Source organism: Amia ocellicauda, chromosome 10 (genome assembly GCF_036373705.1).
Source record: "Amia ocellicauda isolate fAmiCal2 chromosome 10, fAmiCal2.hap1, whole genome shotgun sequence".
In the NCBI taxonomy this organism is placed as follows: Eukaryota; Metazoa; Chordata; class Actinopteri; order Amiiformes; family Amiidae; genus Amia; species Amia ocellicauda.
In genome coordinates this window covers 24,226,816-24,248,504 of record NC_089859.1, presented here as the reverse complement: position 1 = coordinate 24,248,504, position 21,689 = coordinate 24,226,816, and the positions used below count along the sequence as shown (strand labels likewise).

At 39.9% G+C, this 21,689-nt stretch overlaps 1 protein-coding gene across 5 annotated transcripts; it reads left to right on the top strand.

Moving 5' to 3' along the window:
• The first annotated feature begins 1,048 nt into the window (after nucleotides 1–1,048).
• Nucleotides 1,049–20,601, top strand: cpvl (carboxypeptidase vitellogenic like). 5 transcript variants are annotated; one of them, XM_066715657.1, is made up of 13 exons: nucleotides 1,049–1,322; nucleotides 3,432–3,604; nucleotides 3,938–4,056; nucleotides 4,758–4,872; nucleotides 5,854–5,912; nucleotides 7,684–7,763; nucleotides 7,886–7,952; nucleotides 8,976–9,098; nucleotides 9,384–9,515; nucleotides 11,071–11,169; nucleotides 11,846–12,019; nucleotides 17,674–17,856; nucleotides 19,837–20,601. In XM_066715657.1, the coding sequence occupies exons 1-13, from the start codon at nucleotides 1,138–1,140 to the stop codon at nucleotides 19,930–19,932; spliced, it is 1,605 nt and encodes a 534-aa protein (XP_066571754.1). In that variant the 5' UTR covers nucleotides 1,049–1,137; the 3' UTR covers nucleotides 19,933–20,601. The 5 variants fall into 5 exon arrangements, with proteins under 5 accessions (XP_066571754.1, XP_066571755.1, XP_066571757.1 ...); XM_066715658.1 differs by having other exon boundaries at nucleotides 1,050–1,298; XM_066715660.1 differs by lacking the exon at nucleotides 1,049–1,322 and adding an exon at nucleotides 1,338–1,442.
• The last annotated feature ends 1,088 nt before the right edge of the window (nucleotides 20,602–21,689 follow it).

Sequence of the window (21,689 nt, the reverse complement as noted above, 5' to 3'; positions counted from 1 at the left end):
AGTGCAGTATAGTGCCCAAATCTAGCCTAGTCTGTTGTTGCCCTAGGGAAGCGACTTTACCAGTACAATATATTGTATCGACTGTAATACACGGTATTTTTTGTCGCATATTACATTTGTGGGTCCGTGGCACCCGAATGACACTTCTTTGTCGTGTCTGGCACTTCTGCAATACACAGTGACAGACAGACACCACGACGTGTCTTCAGTCCTGAACAATAACAGCTTTTACTCCTGTATTGTCGGTACTTCTCTGCAAGATGATCCAATAGTCACGCATGAGAATGTATTCATTCTATCAATTAACCAATCACACAGTCCCCCAAATTCATCAAGCATTTTATCTTCAAATAATCACACCTTCCAATAGCCAAATTAAGAAATTACAGCCAAAAGTGCAGTATGCGACAGCCAAAAAGTGTTTTTTTTTTTGGGGGGGGGGGGATAGACACAAATTAGAAAGGTGTCAAGAGAGCCTATGTAGGCAGCTTTCATTAGCCTACTCCAATTAATCAATCAGGTGTTAAAACTGTGTTTCTCCTCTTCCTTTTCTTCTCCTTCCTTTAAATGTGTTTTATGTATTATAAATAAATAAATAAATATTATTATTATTATTATTATTATTATTATTATTATTATTATTATTATTATTAATAATAATAATAATAATAATAATAATATAAAGTGTCATGCCAATAAAGCTCTTTGAATTGAACTGTGACGAAGTTCGGATTTATGGGATGCTTTTTTATTTATGGACTAAACTTAACAACATGATTTCAACTCTCCCCAAGGATCCGGCGTTTCATATTTACCATCAATTGTAACTTGTTGTTGATGTGATTTCAACCAGATCCGGCCTCATGCAGCCGCTGCTGACCTCTGCTGGTGCGGACGCGTCATTTCGCCCGAAGAGTAGCGCGACTGCGCAGTTCATGCGCGGATCCACCAATGAGATCGGTGCGATTCTGCAGATCTGCGCAGAAATGTGCGACCATTGTGCATACAGAGAGGGTGAAAGAGACACCCCGTGATTTCTTCCAGGAAAACAAAAACCTCGCTCTCTGCAGCCACCTGACGTGCTTCACGTCACCGGCAGGAAAAGGCTCTTTCACAAGCCTGATCTGCTGACTCTGGATGCGGCGCCGGTGCGGTTATAACAGCCCGGCTTTAAACCAGCGCAGCCGGCGGGAGCAGAGCGGAGCCGAGCCGAGCCGAGCCGAGCCGAGCCGAGCCGAGCCGAGCCGAGCCGAGCAGAGCAGCCGGAGCCGGAGCCGGAGCCGGAGCCGGGCTGTGAGGTGGGCTGTGAGCCGGGCTGTGAGGTGGGCTGTGAGCCGGGCTGTGAGGTGGGCTGTGGGCCGGGCTGTGAGGTGGGCTGTGAGCCGGGCTGTGAGGTGGGCTGTGGGCCGGGCTGTGAGGTGGGCTGTGGGCCGGGCTGTGAGGTGGGCTGTGAGCCGGGCTGTGAGCCGGGCTGTGAGGTGGGCTGTGAGCCGGGCTGTGAGGTGGGCTGTGAGGCGGGCAGGTTGACACGTTTCTGTTCGGCGTCAATGAAAATGAAGAGGACAACCGCCGCTGTGCGGGACCGGCTCCGTGTTGCTGCGCTGCTTTGTGAATGCGCCACAATACGCATAACGGTGGAGGTTCATTTCACGTCTGCGTTTTCAATTCCTCTTTTTACAGGATAGATCTTTTGATCATTTCGGATTCGTTTGAGCGCTTTAATATGCATTCACGTCCGTGCGATGCACGCATGAAACCTGTTTGTCAATGAAGCTCCTCCAGTGCTGCGGACAACAGCCATACACGAGTGAAGGGAGGTCAGCGGTCTTTGTGGCAGGTTGCTACTTCTGTTGCATGTGAGGTTGCTCCAACAAATGACCGGTATATCACAAACCCATCATATTTCAGAAATAAACCATTCAGACTTTAATGATCAATAAGGGCGGTGATGCTTTATATTATTACTTAATACTTTCTTCAACTGCGATGCGACAGCGCTGACCGGACGCCGATAGCCAGTGATATTGAGCGCCTTTCTCTACTCGCAATCTGATTGGTCGCGCCCCTGTCAATCCACACGTCATTCGTGTATCGCTGCATTTATTGGTTGGCTGCGCCGCTGCTGCCCCGCCCAGTTTGTCATTTGTGCAGAAGTACTGGATCACATGGTGTTTAATAAGTTACACAGGAGCGCAGCTGACTGCTCACTGTCCTGCAGGGGGTTCTGGGCGTTTGACATTTTCTCCATATGATATTGGATCTTATGATCAAATTCTTATTACAATCAGGTACATACTCACACCTAATGCAGAATCATTTTAATTTAGACCTGCCTCTTAGATTCACAGAGGCATTTCTGCTAATCACTTATTAATAGTTACTAGAGTTTTAAAGCCTGTGTCTGTGTTACTCCTTGTACCTGACAATGGCTGACACAGCTTTCTCAACAGCATAGATTATTTCTATCATTGCGAAATGTAGCTCTTATCTCTAAGGCTCTGCATCGTGTTGATGCCCTGCATCTTGTTGTTTAACAAACCTTGCTGCGTTAGCATCCTTTATCAGGAGGTTATCCGTTCATCAGTCTATGTAGTAGGGAATTGGTAGGTCTGCTTACAGTCTGCTTAGTAAGATTGTTTGCACCAATCAAGAATGAAAGAACTATCTTCTCTGTCTTGTATACAACCAACAAATACCAAATGTAACCAGGAAATTATGAGACGGAATAAAGAATCAACCTTCTACTACACACAGCGAGTCTTGTCCTGTTTTCTACTACTCTTCAAACGTTCAAACAGATTTCCCCCCCCATCCTTAATTTTCTTCACAAAACCTATACCTATAATGATTACTATTACCATATGCACAAGTATTATTTGGATTTGGTTTGCGTAGTTTCATATGGAAAGCGATGACTCGGTGGGGGAAAAAAACTGTGGCTAAAGTTACCAAACTGCATCAATCATGTGTCCGAACTGTAACATAATGGCGTAACTCGATGCCCGTAGTTCTTACTCACAAGTGTCAAAAAACAGATTGTAAAATATCCTGTCATGGGGTCTTAGGGATTTTTGTTTTGTGTTCTTCCAGAGAAGTGTTTATATAGCCTTATTTGATATGGATGTGGCGGAAATCGGAGAAACAAGTTTTATCGTCTGTAAAGCACTGTCTGGAGAAACTTTCCATTCTATGTAGGCCTAACGGTTTGGAGACGCATGCATTTCTGGATACATTACCTGTGCTTTTGAACTCTTGCAAAAGGGCATGATCAAACGGTCAGCCTGCTGCCAGTGAATGTCACCCCTATTGCAGACCTCCTCTCATGCTCGTCTGGATGCTGAGACACACACGTGATGCTAGGGTTGCTGTAACATCCCTGATTTGTGGCAGAACCCAGCACTCACGGGTGTTTTCTGGTGTGTCCTTTATAGGATGAAGGGTACCATCGTCTGCCTCGTGTTCCTTTGGGCTGCTATTGAGCCGAGCTGTTCGAGCATTTTTTCCCCAAGGAATGTCAGAGTCCGAGCAAGTCGATCAACAGGATCAGACCCTGGAAAACCCCTGTTTCTCACCCCTTATCTGGAATCAGGAAAGATTGAAGAAGGTAAGGATTGGAAAAGAAAATGCCAGTAGTTAAACTGTCTAAATACGCCTAGTATAGATTTGGATAGGTGATGGGTAAGTATTTTTCTGTCAGCATGTTGAATAATGTGGTTTCAGTTAACCTGACCTGTAATTCTAAAGAGCCATTTTGTTAAGCACTTGTATAGCCACATTGTGCTTTTGGAAACCTAGTGAAACGTTTTTGTTTTTGTATGTCCTCTTCCGTTACTGTCTACAGCACTTCTATGCTTAAATGCTAACTAAGTGTCTGAAGGGGAGAGAGAGGCTTCAATTCAGTGCTGATGACTTACAATTGTGCTTTTTGTTCCTTTAGCCAGGAAGCTGAGTTTAGTGGACCCTCTCCCTGGTGGCAATGTGAAGAGCTACTCTGGGTACCTCACAGTCAATAAGACCTGCAACAGCAACCTCTTCTTTTGGTTTTTTCCTGCTCAGGTAAGATTCACCTCCAGTTCACCTCCTCTGCTCCAGAAATGCACTTAACTGGTATCTGTAGGTACAAACTATCTGTACTCTACCTGTGCTCTATCTCTACTATTTGTAAAGGCACTATAAGTCCAAAATTATATTATAGTAGTGGTACACAACTTTATCAAACAATCGCTTAGTCATGTTAAAAGCAGCGCTATAATGAATATGCACGATTCATCTGAACTCAACTTCACTAACGCCTAAGGTTTTTAACTGACCTTTATTTGGGACCTGTCAGTAACTCGGAGGCCTACATTTGAAGTTAATTTTTCAAAGAAGCATAAAAGACAGAACCTGAAAAAAATGAGGGGTCTGGAATGAACACAATTGAAATAAATAAACATAAATTATCTACATATCTTTTGTGTACAGCTTTTGTTGCACAATGTGTTCATACCACAAGGTGGCACTAGATGTAAAGCCTGTCTATGTTCATTTCACATTCGGCACACAATGAATGGGTCACCTATCTTTTAGTTTCACGTCAGATTGTGTGCACTATAATTAATGTTTTCTTGCGTTACACAGATAATATATTCTTCATGTCTGCCTCATTACAGTTTGGGAGCCCGTGTGTGTGTTGCAGTGTGTGATCATTGCTGTGGAAGAGGTGGCATTCTTTGCATAGCTGAACATTGAAGCTTGTGTGTTCATCTATTGTTTAGGTAAGGCCCGAGGCGGCACCAGTGTTGTTATGGCTTCAGGGTGGTCCAGGAGGAACTTCAATGTTTGGACTCTTTGTTGAACACGGGCCTTATGTTGTATTTCAGAATTCAACAGGTAAGCTTACAGTTAATATTACTTTAAATGCGCCACATAGGGCCCCCGTTTCAGAGCAATTACCTGTAGTGTGTATCCATCTATCTGTCTGCAGTTTCTCATGAAATGCCCTCTTAGAGGAGGCCTCACTCAAAGCCATGGGAATTGGCTCCCTTCGTTGTGGTGAAGGCTCCTACTGTGCCAGTTGCTCTACCATATAATAGTTACATCATTAGCTTCAGGCACTTGGTTCTGAAGTTGAGAATAATAAAAGTCTGGTTACCAAGGTAAGACATTCCTTTCTTTGTATTCAACAGGCTTTGCCCAGTATTTTAATTAGAGAGCCCTCTGTTAAAATGAGTCTCGAGGTCGGCTTTGAAATGCTACCTTGGAGTTAGCTTTTTATGACGTTTTTGTTGTCCTGTGAAGCTTGGCAGCTCAGGTGCTGCCGGGGCATCACTATGGGGAGACGACACTTCTTGAATTATAAATGGGCTAAAGTTCACGGACTGTCGTGTCTGCAGTCTAGACTGGAGCCATGGCAATCCCTAGCAGGGAAAAAGAGGTCCTGTGAGTTGTCTGGGCCAATTAAAGCAACCGCAGCCATCAGAGATAAAATCCAAGGGCAGTAAGCTTACTCTGCAAAAAAAGACTGTTCTGCTCTGCTCTGTAGTTTGCCAGATGTCTAGGGCAATGTCTTGAACAATTAAAAACTAGTCCCTTTTAGTAGCTCAAAAAAGATCGGATTTAGAATAGATGGAGAAGAAATGCGAAGTGCAGTCAGTTGTGATGTTAATAGTGTTGCTGATGTTTAGGTAAATGGAGCGGAATGCCTTGAAATCTGAAGCTGAAAACTATAATTCTGCATCACCTCTGTAGATCTGGCACAAAGATGTTTCGAATTGCAAAGCTGGACGTTGGTGTAATCACTCAAGTGGCGAACAACACTGATCTCTTGTTTGCTCATTCTTGACACTTCTCATTCATGCGTTTTGCTTGCAGTGGGCCAGAGGAAGTTTGCATGGACTGACAAGTATTCCGTCCTCTACATTGATAACCCAGTATGTATTTTCTTTGTCTGTGTACTAACATCACAAGGAAAGATTAGACGGCCACCATTTGTAAAACCAGACACGCATACTAACAGTTAATGCTTCTTTCTGTTTGCCAATCTCATTCCGCGACTGAAATTAAAACTCGCGTCCCACTCAAGGTAATAATTACAGAGGGAATGAAGTGGGGTTATTGCAGTAATGGGCAACTGAAGGGCTCCGTCAACAGCTCGACAGATCACACGTCCCTCCTGCAGTTTGTTAATCCTGTTTTGAAAGAGAGGGGTTATAAGCGAAGAAATACTGTCTGGTTTAAAAATGAAAAAGTAAAAGGAGAGATTAGTGCTGTCTTTATCGGTTGCATGTAGGGTTCATTTGGTTTACTGATGAATTAAAAATTTCGTAATGACAAAACCAAATCCTGAAGTATTCAGTGTAAAGGCTAAAGTAAATATTACAATGTAGAGGAGCGTGATTTTACTATGTGGGTGGCTGGAAAGCAAATTTCACTAACATATTTCCATAGAATCTCAGCTCTGGGTTTCATGGTGAAATCTTTTCGTAAGCCAGTTTTAAAACCCAGTCAGCTTCATAAAATCCCACATTGCATTTACAAAGACAATGATTGAATAAAAATAACATAATTCCTGCAAACAGGGTTTTGAAGCACTCATTCTGAAGTCTGTTAGAATACTAGACTAATGGGTTCGTTTATAAATAGCAGTATTTTTAGACTGCATTGTCTGGTATTAGTTTAAATACTCATTTTCTAAACCTTTCCCAGCTGGACCATCGTGACCCTCTTTGCCTACTTCTCTGGTGGAGGGCAAGCTCATATGGAGCTGTAAGACTCTGTCAGACATCACATGTCAGAGTAACTTCCCAGTGGGAATATATCTAGGTGACCTTTCACATCTGCGGGGCAGGGCTAATACACTCTGTTTGGAAGAACTTCCTTTATGAGTTATCACAAACATATGCCACATGGTGCTTGACATGCACGCTGCCAGCCCCTCTGAAACGCCCTGCATCCGTCCGCATGGTGAGCAGATTTACCACTTTCTGTGTCACTGTCTACTTAGTGTAACTATTCTAACACTTCCTTGGAATACTGCGGTGATGCTTCCAGCCACGAAGAAACAACCTACACAAAACTGCCTTTAAAAAAAACTAGTACTTATTTCACTTTTTTTCCATGTTGGAACAGCTAAAAACTTAAATCAAATGTTCAACAAGATATCCAAAGCCATTTCTGGAAAAGTAAAGACTGACCACCTCCAAAACCTTAGGCGGTTCTTTACTTCAGGAATGTGGCCAGTAATTAAAACGGCTCCCTGCCTGATTTCCACAGGAGCGTAGAGCCGGGCCGTGAGATTGACTTGTGTGTGACCCAACTGTTAACAAGAGCTTGTAATTGTCAGAAGGTGCCACTGTTATTTCTTTCTTTATATTAAACTATCTTGTTATGTTAATGTAAGACTGGGACCATTCCCTTACAATGATATTTTATGTAAACCAAAGACGTATAATAAACCTTCTCATTTGATTTCCTGTTAACGACATTTGTCAAGCTCTGTCTTTCATCAAACAACAAAACTGATCTGTAACACTCCCTCTCTTACCAAGAACTATAGTTCATCATTTTGTACAAGTTGTAAATTACAGTAGACTGCAGATCGAATTTATTATTTTAGTTAGTTAGTTAGTTAGTTAATAAGATAATTGTGCTTTTGCATCGTTATGGAAGTGTAAATGTATTTGCTCTCTCTCTCTCGATGAGGTTGGTACTGGGTTCAGCTTTACTGATGATGAGAGAGGCTTTGCTCGCAACCAGGATGATGTGGGAAGAGATCTATACAGGTTAGATATGAAAGATTTAAACTCGATGTATGGATATAGATATTTTGTCAGAGCAATGTAGAGGTCAGAAGCTAACGCTCACTTGTTTTTGCCCCCCCCCTTCCCCACCCACTTCTTCACAGCGCTCTTACACAGTTCTTTCAGATCTACTCGGAGTATCAGCAAAATGAATTCTACGCCACCGGAGAGGTCTGTGTCTGCTGTTCATTTCTTTTGGCTCAATGTGGTATTTATGCTTCAAGATAGACCTTAACAGGAGGAGCATGAACTTTATATGAATATAACAGTGAAAATAATAAAACATATTTTTTGAGCAAAGTCCAACTCTACTCCATTTTTTTTATTTTTTTTATTGTGAATTGATGCTTAGGAAAATGAATGTCTTGTTTGGTCTTAAGGAAAAACTACAGTTCCATCCTTCGTACATCCTGCATCATTATTCATATTGATTGTGGGACAAAACGAGCATTATACACCGAGAAGTCAGACTCTCCATCTGTAATGCCAAGAAACCAGAGCTTTCACCTTTCCTTGTAGGGCCGACACTGACATGCTTTTAGTGAGCAAGTGATGCATAATTTGCACAGCACCGTGTAGAACTTTTGGATCTTTGGTTTTGACTGAAATGAAAAGCAGTGGATGCTGATGCAGGGTTTAGGAGAGCAGCAGGGGATTAGTGGGAAAACCTAACCAAATGAAGGTCTATAGCAACGAATAAACACTGAGGAGGATTATGTTGAAGTATGTCTTTGTAGATCAACAACAAAGTGTTTTGTGGTCAGTGCATCAGTTTGAGCATCTCCCGATTAGGGCAGCCGTGGGGGTACTTAGTTACAGGGAACTGGCACAGCCAACCACCGAACAGAGCGTTATTCTAATTAAGCATTGTGTACAATTCATCTGCAGCTGATTACAATTAGATTTCATCTTTTCATGTGCTCTGGAGTACGTTGGAATGAGTAAACATGACTCCAGTGAAGTGGTTCTCGTTTTGGCTGAGAAACGGCCACATAATTGGCAACATACATTTCCTAATACAAACTGAGTGTGCACTGATTTGTCATTTCGAGTATAACCGTAATGTAAACAAACTTATTTATATGTATAGATATTTATTTTGTCGTGCATGTGACTGTTAGATTGAGGTAATGGAGTCCTGTAATGTTGTTTTGGGGATGTGGGGAGATTTGTGATGTGTGCTTGTTCATGCAGTCATACGCTGGGAAATATGTTCCTGCCATCGGCTACTACATCCACATGAATAATCCTTCGGCGAAAGTCAAAATCAACTTTAAGGGAGTTGCAATTGGAGATGGCCTTTGTGATCCCGAAGTGGTAGGTGTGTGTGTGTGTGTGTGTGATTAGGTAGAATAAAACTATCATGTTACAAGTCTTGAAAAAGGCACATTCTTCCTCACGGGGCTAGATAATGACTTTCAAGCAGTAATTCCTTCCATATGCGTCCCACTGCAGTTTTGTAGAATTAAGTTTTTTTTTTTTTGGTGGTTTCTGAGGTCAAGATTGTGAGATATATGCCATTTGTTCTGTATTTCAGGAGTAACCTACTTTTTTTTTTCCTTTTCTTTCTTTCTTTGTCTCCTTTCAATGTGTGCCGGGCAGATGCTAGGTGGCTATGCTGAGTTTATGTACCAGACCGGCCTTGTAGACGAGATGCAGAAACAGTTTGTCCAACAGCAGACTGATCTGGGAGTGTCGTACATCCAGCAGAAGAAATGGGTGGAAGCTTTTGAAGTAAGGACCAGAGGGTCTTGCCTCCATCTCTCAATTTAAACCATCTGAGTGGAGGAAAGTGGAAGCAAGGCAATTTAATGGGGGCCAGATGTTTTTTTTTTTTAATAATATGCCACAAGGTTACAAATGTTATTTGTAGGCATTTAGCAAAAATAACATTAATATGACTTTCCCAAGACCATTTGAATGCATACAATTGATTCTATGGTGGTGTCCAATTAAATTAAGCCTCCTGTTGGTTTCTTCAGAGTTTGAATTGTATTGTGATGCCTCTCACCCCGTGTATTTAAGAGCTCACTTAAATCTAGAACAAACCAGAAAAAATAAAGAAATAACAGCCTAACCATTTAACCATTTTTCACGATTGTATAAATGTAAAGAATGTTTTAGTGCTGCTGTCAAGCCTTTTCACGAAAGATCTCTCGGTGGGTTAAAGTTGTGCTCATCTTAATCGCTTTAACAGCTGCTTGAGCTACAGTACGTCCACTCTGTGTTTACTGAGAAACCTGCTGAATTCTGGTTGTTCTGTGGAAATTTGTTATTTCTTAGGAGACCAAGACATGCCTGACGATGTGGGACTAGTTATTGTCCACCATAAATTACCACAGCAAAGTTCAGCCACCTACAGTCCCGACTGTCTGCTGTGTAATTAGCCCTCTGCGGCTCTTGGGGGAGGGGTTTTCTCCAGCATTGCACATTCGAAAAGACACAATTCCAGTAGTAACTCGGTAGTGACTTTGTTCTACATGGACCCAAGTGCTGCAATTCCCCCAGTCCCAGTCTGAAACCCAGCAACATAGGGGGAAACTAACATTGTCCTCCTTTTTTTTTAACTTCTAAACAAGCAATTTGTTTATTAAACACTTCAATACAGTAATTAAGAGCCAATTTGAATAAAAAAGTATAAGACACCAGGGGGGTCCTTTGGGATCTGGATTGAGAAACATAAACTCTGGTTGAGCATTTTCATTTTATTGCATTACTTCATTATTTTCCCCCAAAATTCAGATGTTCTAATAACCTCAATTTAATATTTTTTACCTACTAATAAGACCTTCTCCGTCTCCTAAGTGATCTGAAATCTACCATTAATGTCTCGGCGATTTGCTTTTATTGTTCAATTTGACGATGTTTTACTTTTATGTCTTCTGTAAACCCAGGATAATTAAAACCATTCTTAGGAGTATTAAGATACAAAGCCCAGCTCTAGCTTCGCTGTGTGGGAAGTATCAGTTGTCGACAAAGATACATTTCTTGTTTCATCAAAAGGGATTTGCATCTGGCATTTTATAGTGGTTTTTTTTTTAATATTGTTAATCTTTTTAACTGAAGACCCATATTTCATAGAAAGAAGAGAGAACTTTAGTAATTGAAAAGGTTTTCAAACAATACCCGCATGTGTTTCCAATCGTCTTGCTTCCCCACCGCTCAACAAAGTGCTGTGAAGCAGATTTTTCCATTAATTTAAGCCCCGCTCAGAAATGGTGAAACCCCTTTAGGACTTGTCTTTGCTGTGTGCTAATTGCGTTTATTTGTTAATCTTTTTCTCCTCCAGGTTTTCGATACCTTGCTTAATGGAGATCTCGTCCCCTACCCTTCTTTCTTTGAAAATGTCACAGGATGTAAGAACTATTTCAACTACCTCCAATGCCAGGTAAAAGAGATTTCCTCAGAGCAAAGATATAGAAAGGACTGCAAAGCTGTACAATGGTTTGTATCCTTTACTTCAGAATCACAACGTTTTTTGTTTGTTTTAACAAACAGGAAAATGATCACATTGCCTCATGTATGTACAATATGTCATACATATACCATAATTTCATCCAAGAAAAAAATCAGAGCCCTGAAAAAAATTAAGCTAATTGAACGCACAGGTTTTAGGCATGTGTGTTTGCAATTAACTTCAAGAATGGTAATCTGACAACTTAAAAAATAAAAAGCATTCATAATATGTCCTCCTCTGTGAGCCTCATGCAGTACTTTAACCTGTTCTGTACAGATTCAACAAGTTTTTGAATGGCAGCCCAGTCCAGCGGTTTAAGTCTGTCTTTCATTAGTGGTCTGTGGATTTGCTGATCAGTCACTGATCAATGAGTTTCCAATTTGTTCTAAAGAGATCTCCTCTGCCCCTCTTCCCTGCTTCCCTTTCTTAACATGGCAGCATGTGAACACTTACACTTTGTTGAGGGATAGCACATGAATATTCAGTTACAGGCCTTGATGAGCTCAGAATTGATTTTAAATGGCAAGTTTTTTCATCATGGAGTTTCTGCACTGTCATGTTGGATTTAGTTATGATGAAAATCTGTATCCCTTGCTTCTTCATGCAGGAGCCTGAGGATCAGGACTATTTCGGCAAGTTTCTGTCTTTGCCAGAAGTGAGGAAAGCTATTCACGTGGGCAACCTGATCTTCCACGACGGGTCTGAGGTGGAAAAGCACTTACTGGCAGATGTGATGAAGACCATCAAGCCATGGTTAGCAGTACTGATGGAAAAGTACCGGGTGAGTTCTGACGATCCTTCAGATCACACAGGGTTTATATCTGATGTTTCTCTAGTACACAACTGAGTTTAACAATCTCCAAGTTTTTCTTAGTGTTTGTTTGAAACCTCTTCACATTTTGTACATAGTGGCTTTTAACAGGAAGATGGGTCTATCTACCTGTGCTACTAGGAACTGACATCCGGCAAAGCTGTTTCACGGTAAACTGACTCGTCTGCAACTGTCACTATCCCCCCCTGATTTGCTGGCTGGAAAAAACACAGTGCACCGTCCACCGCTCCAGCATTCACCAGGGTTACTCACTGGGAAGCTAAGCTGGGCCGAGCCACAGGGGGCACTGTTGTACAACGAGCCGAGGAGGCCCAACTTAGGCTGGTCGGTCCCAGCACTGCTTGGTCCGCTGCAAACTACCGCGTGACCCATGCCCGTCACAACACGCTATGACCTAGATATCCGTGTCTAGGTTTGAGCCAGTGGTCTCTGCACTATAAAGCTCAGCATGTGCTCTGAAGTAAAGGGTTTTAATGCAAGAACCACTTGGGAGCTGCTGTACAAAATCCCGGTTTACAAATGCCTCTATATTTAGAAGTGGATCGATAATTTGGAAGCATGTATCCTTTGAGAACGGTCTTCTGCATTAAATCTTTCAACAGTATGTTAGGAAAAAAAAAAAACTACTGCAGAAATTTCAGCGGTTATGATTACAATGGCCAGATGAGCGTCTCTTGATGGAGTTGTGACTTCCACAGGCGTCAGAGTAGTTGAGGAAACAGGCAGGACATCAAGGCTGAGAGGGAAGTTCATGAGAGTACAGTGCTTTGTTTTGGTACGTTGAAGGGAAACAGAAAATTCGAAGAAGTTGGTAATACGGGTGGTAATAAGGCTCAGTGAAAAGAGCCGAACAAGAGAACCTGCCGTCATTCTCATGGTAAATGTATGAGATGGGAAGATCAGAACAAGTTTGCATATTATGTAGTTATTGTGTATTATACATGTTACTATGTTGTCTGTGCCATTAATTAGGCTACACATGTATAAAGTGCAATCAAAGTTCAAGCAAAAATTAATATGCTGGCTTTTTTTTGGTCAGGACGGAGAATATTTCAATTCAATGGTCTGAAGTTTGAAGGCAATCGTCCAAAACCTCTTTCCAATAAAGACTATTGTTGTTTTTTCTTGGTTAGATTTGTGGTTGGCCCAAAAACGGAGTCATTTAGTGTGTGATTCATGCGGAGGATTTCAGAAACAATATGTAAAAAAAAATGTATATATAAGAGCAGTTTGGGAATATATAAAAATGTCAGTATGGTCATGCAAATATCACAGCCTATTATTTCGTATTTTTGTAATCTATATATTTTGTAGTGTGGGTAAACACTGTTTGCTTCGATTAGGAAAATAGGGCAAACGTTGCCCTGGAGCAGGACGCTGTGAAAGTGGACTTTTGGCACCATTTCTCAGTACTCTGTTAGTACTTACAGCATGACTTGAATTTCAAGTTTCAAAGCTCGCAGGGAAACTACCAGCAGAGTCGAGTGCTGAAGTGGGGGGTAGATGGGAGTTTTGTGTATTGTTTGCATGTAAAATGCAAAAGTAGGTTTATTAACGGAGAAAGAACTCTTCTGCTTGAAGCCGCTGTTCGATCTGGACTTGGCAGCTTCAAGCAGAAAACTAAAGAAAGTAATCAAAATTGTCAGGATTCAATTTCTATTACATCGTGTATTATGTCTGGTGTGACTTTTTAAAATAAGCTTTTTACCTAAGACTTCTGGTTTCAACAACACTAGTTTCATTGGGTTACAGAGTTCATGACAATTACAGTCAGAACAAATATGCCTCTTTAAAACATTTTTTATTAACACTCCAACCCTTTCATTGCTTAACTCTCAAATATTATTAACGCACAGCTGTAAGTTTGTATTCGCCCTGAGGGATGACCTTTAAATCTATAAAAATAACTAAATATGAAGTTAAACAATTATACAAGCGATCACATGATTAGTTACCAGGACAATGTGCTAATGTGTTTGTTTGTAGCTGTTACCTCAAAGAACTGGCTACTTTGATCCTGTAAGGTAAAAAACACTCCTATTTAATATAGAGAGGTAATGAAATGCATGACTGAAATAATAGATCTTGTTTTGAATAGCCCTGCATTTAATCCCAAGATAGTCTAACTAAGGGGGGAAATATCTCAGAATAAGTTAAATGTCCAACAGCATTATTTGTATTTAGTAGAGCAAAGGCCAGATCTTAGCAAGGCTATTGGGATATATGTGAGTTATGTCAGTTATGGAATTGAAATCTGCCTTTTAGGCTCCAGCATGCAGTGCTGGCATTGTTTAAATTTCTGTATGTGTTTTCAGTGACTCGAAACATGATGAAAATGTTGGGTCATGCAATGGAGAGTGGCAAGAAGTTTTGGGACATCCTAGTCTGACTAATGAAATTGAGTTGGGAGATTTGACCTGCGAAGGTCGTGGAGGAAAAGGTCAGGAAGTGAATGTATTACTCTCTGCAGGGATAAGTACTCCCATGTGGTTTGTTCAGGGAGAACTGATATTTGTAATGCAAGAGGCACTGTTCGTTTTCAATCTGCAGTTCATTAAATTAAATCTTTGTCTATTCCCATTTTACTGCTTGGGAAGGGGTCTGCTGTTTTATGCAGTCTAGGAAAAAAGAAATGAGGTGACGCATTAACTCTCGTCATTTTAATGAACTGTTGCCATACCTGTTTTGAGGCTAATTTCAAGTCTTTGCGATCATAAATTAACATATAACACATCCATGAATGTTAATGTCATTGAAGAGCATACTTATGATACTGTGCTGTTTAATGAAGACAGATATTTTTTTATACTTTATTTTTAAATATAGGTACTTGAACTTCATTGCCTTTTGCCTCAAGGTTGAATTTTTAAATGGATTTCTATACAGGGCCAGTTTGTATTCAGTGTGATGCTTTCCTTTAGGTATAACTTTTTTGTATTCACCACTGAAAATAAAGATTCACTTCCCAGAGCCGAAGACAAAGCATTGAAGCCCTGTGTTGACACAGGATACATAAATATTTGGGAAGGCAGGAGCTTTAACCACTTCACAAACACAGTGAAGTCATTTACTGAGCCTTTGGAGGTAATTAAAACATTCAAAATCTGCCCAATAACTCCACTCAGAAGACAGTTTATTAGGCAGTTGCATTATATTTAAATACTAGATTTGAAATGCAGAATTCATATGAATATTTAGTACCGGTCACAATCTCAAGTTTTAGAATTTAGAGGGGGAAAAAACAAAGCAAAACACCTGCACTTTGAAATCTCTTAAAGGGGGGAAAAAATAGTCTTGTTCTTTGCACGAAATACAGACACATTATTTTAATATTTTTGCGAAGAAGCAGAAACACATGAGAACTTTTGATATGGCGTGACGGAGAAATACATCTCTGGCCTCGGGCAGATTTACATAATTTAGACATTGATGAAGGGAATTTCCTAAGTAGATTATTAAGAAGTAATTGTAGAGCATGTTTTTATAAGGTAAGGCTTCCTTCCAGATGTTTCGTTAACGGTTTCAACATCTGTCTTCAGGTCTTTCAAGTGATAGTGATCAGTCAACATGAGAGGGGAATGCTGCGCTCGGGCCGCTCTGTCAGCTGGGCCGCACAGCAGTGTGGGACGGCCCAGGCCGCCGTTCAAACGTTTCCCCAAACAGGAAACCACAGGATGTCAGAGATTAGGGTCACTGGATCACTGGGAAAGGAGCGTTCTGTTGTCTGTGAAACGTTCCAGGAAAAATGGGTCAAGCTGTAGTGCTATGGTGTGTGTAGCAGCAGCAGCAGCAGCAGCCCACTGCATCTTAGTTTTGTGTTATGTACAATCCCACCTACGGAAGCTGTAAATGCTGATTGGAATTGAATTTAAAACGAGATTGCTGTAGCTTACTGCTTTGCAATACTTTTTAATGGAATCAAATCCTGTAACTTAAAAAAAACGGTTTATTGACTGTCAGTTACTTTTACATTTTATATTTCAAGTGCATTTGTATTTGTTTGTGCCCTATAATTTAGTCGGACCTGGTTTCACCCCATGTGGAAAAGCTTAAACATTTTATAAGGAAAATGTGTAGACTCATCAAAAGTTTGTACTGTCTATATACGCGGAGTGGTTAAGATAACTACCCAACACACCTGAATTGAATTTGCTGTGGCTTACTCTGCTTTTTTATTTTTATTTTTTATTTTTTATAACTGTGCAGAGTGTTATTTCAGTCACTTAAAAATAGATTTTCACAGTTAATCCGATTTAGTCCTCATTGTAAAGTTGGGCATTACTCGGGACTTCAGAACTATCTCTCACCGTTCCAAAACACTGAATTATTTCCATATTGTAACGTGCAGCAGCTGTGGCGGATCAGGGCGGCTCTACTGGACCTCTTGCACGATGCTTAGAGTTCGCTCTCATACAAGCAAAAATAAACCTTTAATTGTAACGGTTTACATTATGTAAACACTTTTTGAAGTGTCTACATTGGATCACTTTTAGTTGAAGAACACAAGGATTCATTTTGCGCAGGTGGTTATAATAATTACACTTTTTTATTTCTCTACAATCTCTAACTTCTACCAGAGCGTGACGGAGTCGGTAACAATAACCGTGTCGCAGCTGGAACAAACACGTATGGCACCGATTTAACTCATTTTGGAGATTCGGATTAAACCAAATTAGAGACCAAAACCTCAGAAATATTCAGTGCTTTACTACCTAGGAAAGTTTACATTTATTTTACTGTTCTCTGATTAAAACCTACAGGAAATGAAAGGGCATTAGATACAATTTGTAAATATGGTGTTTTGTAATCCTTGGAATGCGCTCCATAATTTGTCTCTCCAACATTTTCTTTTTTTGGAGGGGTGGGGGTAACTGACTTCCATTTCAATATAATTTTTAATCTCTGATTGAATACAACCTGCCGGTGATTCTCCGGACCCTCGAGAGGGAGTACACACCAGTCTGTGTAGTCTATCAAGCATCTGTTTTAGATTCGCAGTGACCATTTGGCCACGGGGGGCCTTGTCCGAAGAACCATACATTATAGGAATGTTACATGTGAACAGAAGCCAGCGACAAACATCCCAATGTGACCACTAATACAACTGTCATCATCTGTGCGATACTTTCTTATGTTATATTGTATGTTCCTTACAAGAAAACATTGTGTCACCTTTTTAAAAATAGAAACTGTGTCTCCTCTGTGGGCTTATTCCTTTGACTGAAAGTCCAGCTGCTCTGATTTTTTACCATGACTGAATGGTGAATGGTGGCAAAGGCATGCATACGTGTGCAAACCCAAACCAGCTTGTTTATGCAATCGTTTCAAATGCTTTCAGACACTATTGTAAGGTATCAAAGTTTTTTGCAGGAAGCGCTGTTAAAAATATTTAGAGGAAGCGAGCCAGACCACGACTCGCAAAGCTTCAAGAACATGGAGTAGCAGGGAGTGGGAAGAAGCTGCTTCTATAAATGTTGATAAAAGTGCCACGTCGACTTCTTCGTCTCCTTTCGTGACCGCCTGATTACAGACTATGAGGTATAGCGGGACACTGAGGCTGTCATTTGTGGTTCCGCTGACTGTTGTTTCTCTTCTTGACTCAGGTACTGATGTACAGCGGACAGCTTGACGTTATTGTGGCCGCTCCACTCACCGAGCGCTTCCTTCCTACGGTTCCGTGGTCCAAATCGGAGGAGTACAAAAAGGCCCAACGGTTTTACTGGAAGGTCTCTCCTGATGACACGGAAGTGGCCGGGTTTGTCCGCCAGGTCGGGGAGTTCTATCAGGTAAGAGCAGAAATGTGGCCTGATGCAATACGAGTCGACTGCCATCCTACCTGCTATCCAGCCGGCAAACATATACACGTGCAAAACCATGGAGGGATATTTAACCACAAGTCTTTATTTAGAGCATTTAGATATAAAGTCTCAACACAACTTTTTTTGTTTTGGGGTCTGTCAGTATAATAGTTAAATTAATATTTCTTAATTGCATTCTCTGCTCAATATTGAGGACTGATTATAAATATGATGCTGGTATACGCTTTTTTTTTTTTTCCCTCACTGATTACAAACATTAATTTTTACTTGGGTGTAAATTGTCTGCACCTTTTTCTTTATATAGAACAAAAGCATTACAGCCTGCCCTTAAATGCCCAGAAATGCTAGATGTCCTGATGTCCAACAAAACCATTCTGATTTTGCCAAACCCACTTGAGATTTTCTAATTGAATTGTCCACATCAACTGTATACCTCCACTGCAGGTCCACTCAGCAGATAGTCAGAGATTCTTCAAAAGGAAAATGTGCAGGATATTTCAGTTTTAAAGCACTGTATTCAGCTACAAGGCTAGAATAACTATTATGCTGTAACACAACACACCCTAATATACTATCCATGCAGATGCTCTAGTGGAGGGAGGTTGTTATCTGCCTTCAAAAGTAACTGGAAGGAAATATGATCCATTATTTTGACAGATCCTCCAGAGCCATGTATTCACGTTTTTGTTTTATTTCTCATTTGCCAGCGACAAAGTTCCCACATGCCTTAGTGGCTTTGTGTTGTGTTGGCCTCAACAGATTTTAATTTAGACAACTTTTAACAGTTGCCAATTATTCTGGCAACAAAGAGTAAGTTACAACACATTTAACATATTGTAATGAGTAACTGGTCGTCAACCTTGGTGGTTTGGCTGATTTTTGAAGAGGAAACTCAGTGTGAAGGAGGGAGAGATGTGGGAACATTGGACACTTGCATGTTTCCAAATTGGCCAGATGGTGACAGGAAGTAATGTCAAAAGAGACTGAATAGACTCTTTGTAATTCCTTTCTACAATGGGACACAACATGCTGCACTGGGGAGAAAAATAAAAACAGACAGATCAAGTTGTAATTTTTTTTTTTTTTTCTCGTTTTAAGCACCCAATAGTCTACAAAGCTTTAGCCACCCTTGGTGTTTTGTGGGTATAAAAATGAACTTAAAGAAGATGAGAGGAAGGTACATCTCTACATCTTTAAACAAACCTGTTACACACAACTCTATAGTTTTCATCTGACGGACATATTTATACTTGTACTCGAAACATCTCTTTGATCAAAAGGATCAAATTAAAAAATAATATGTTTATTCATTTCACAATCCCTGACCAGAAAAGAAAAGTTAATTGAAAAAGGTCGAACACTTAGAATGGGACTGATGTATCTCAATAAATGCGTAGAAGCCGTTTGTTACAAACTGTGCACTAGCATCTACTTTCTAGTGTTTTTGACTCTCAAAGGGCAATAATAATGTCCTCTTTTTATTTTTTCATTCAGTAGTTAAAATGAGCTTGACAAGAGTCCATTTCCAGACAAAGCTGGAGCCACATCCTGCAGAAAACTCATTAAGTGACACAGTTCAGTGTAATAAATGCTTTGGAAGGGAAGCTTGGGTCAGTTTTATATTGTAAACAAGCTAAAATGTCTCCAAATACCTTCCTCCTTACTGGCTGGAGGAACAATTCTAGTCAGGGCTTCTGAAGTGAACAGCTCATGGTGCATCTTTTACTTGTATTGTGTGCGTTTGTTTTTTGGCCTGAATGTGTGTGTAAGATTACAATGTAATGGGCAGAAAAAAAGTAATAGTAGTAATTTATTGTGTAACCCATACAGTTTTAATTAAACCTGTAAACTGTAATACACTGGGCCTAATGGACATGCCCCACCTCTGTTGTAGTGCCAACTACATGTAACCAATTCAATTAAACGGTTTCCTTTGTTTGTTTTTAGGTTATTGTCCGTGGGGGAGGACACATTTTACCTTATGATCAACCAGAAAGATCCTTTGATATGATCGACAGGTTCCTTTCAAGAAAAGGGTGGTAACAAGGGTGACTTTTCCCCAAGTTGCACATTTCATTACAATTACAAAGATTTTGAATGAGAGTGTTACATTTTTTTGCTGGTTGTACAATTTGAATTTACTGATTTTACAAGACTTGAGTATTGGTGCACCTTATGACAATGGGATTTGCTTAATAAGATGTGTTTTGTAACTCTTATGAAAATTAATATGTTCAGGACACTGCAAATAAAAAATATTATTTTTGTATTTTTAAACCATCCCAAAACTGTTGTGAACGGGGATTCTGCTTTTAAAGGTCAGAAATGCACAGTAACAAGACTGTAAGGTTTATGTCCCAATAAGGTATTAAGGGTTAAATGAGGAAAAAATATGGGTAGACCAGTAAAAGTAAAACAAATAAACTAAATCTATCAAAACCCCATGATTTGTAACACTCCAAAACGTAATTGTTTAAAAGATTTTTGTTTTATTTTTTTTAATAATCTGAAGTTCATTAAATCACACTGCATATGAATTAATCCAAGCACGCTAACACTTTGGATGACAAAATCGGAAGATACTATACCATGATGTAAGGTGAAATAGTCTGTATTTTTCCTCAGTTTTGTGTTATTTTTCTGACTCCTTAACCTTGATCATTGGAACAAATGCTACTAATAAAATATTAAAGACATTTTGAAAATGATAAATGTGCCTTTTTTTGTCTGTGAATGAAAATGCATCATTAATTTCTGAAAGCATTTGTATTGCCTATATGCGTAAAAGGTGAACCTCTATTTTCCACACTAGTTTAGAGAAATCCATGCAATCATTGTTTGTTTTTGTTTTTTAATTTTATTTTAGATGTAGTGCTAGTTCTGCCTTCCCAAGGTAACCATTTGAAAAATCTGTGGCAGGAAGGGAGTAACTGCAGTATAATATCCACCCAGTTTTAAGAAGTAGTTTTGAAAACTGTCATACTGCCCTGCCCGTTTACACATTTTTTGAGGTATGCGTTGTGTAATTTTAGCTTTGCTGCCTCACCTACATGAATATAGAATTTAAAGTGAAATATTTAACTTTCAACTAAATGATTCAGAACCATACTCTAGTCTTGGTAGATAGAAGTCACATCCAATGTTATATATTTATTTTTTGTAGATTGTTCTTTGCAAAACCAATGTGGTGTTGCAAGCTCTCTGTATCCTTGTATCATCACTACGTTTATGTATTAAAGGGGTTTCCTTTAATTTAATGGAAATGTGAAGGCAAAGACAAATACAAACGTGTCTTTTTGGAACCCCTGTTCAGTTATTTGACCTACATTGTTATAAGGAAACTCAATGGCTAATCTAGTCAAAACACTGCAAAACAAAAAGCAGACTATTATATACTTTTAATTGTGTTGGATGAAATAATGTTCTGTGGCAAAAAACAAATTCCAGCATGCATAACACAAATTACTCCCAGTAGTAAGTCAAATTTGCATATATTTCATGTTTAAGCCATCTTTAACTGACTGTACAGCAGTGCCTCTATGTTATGAATGGCATCATTACTTTATTTTTAGTTGCTATTAGAAACTGTTTATAAAAAAGAAAACCTGATACTTGCTCAGTTAACTAATTTTTGGCACAGGTTGGGCAAACTAGTTTTAAACATTTTTGCAACCATTTCAGCAGAATTCCCATTAGCTTGGCCCAGATTCCAAACACTGAAATTGAAAACAGCTGGGGAATCCCTGAATCCCTGAGGTTTCACTTGGCCACATCAATAAGTAATTAATTATCTAAATTTG

What these genes read in the sequence shown, in the direction of transcription:
- cpvl (XM_066715657.1), top strand. Translation starts at nt 1,138, where the DNA reads ATGCGGCGCCGGTGCGGTTATAACAGCCCGGCTTTAAACCAGCGCAGC. An exon ending in TGTATTTCAGAATTCAACAG is followed by an intron (nt 4,873 to 5,853) that starts GTAAGCTTACAG and finishes TTTTGCTTGCAG; the next exon opens with TGGGCCAGAGGAAGTTTGCA. An exon ending in GTGGGAAGAGATCTATACAG is followed by an intron (nt 7,764 to 7,885) that starts GTTAGATATGAA and finishes ACTTCTTCACAG; the next exon opens with CGCTCTTACACAGTTCTTTC.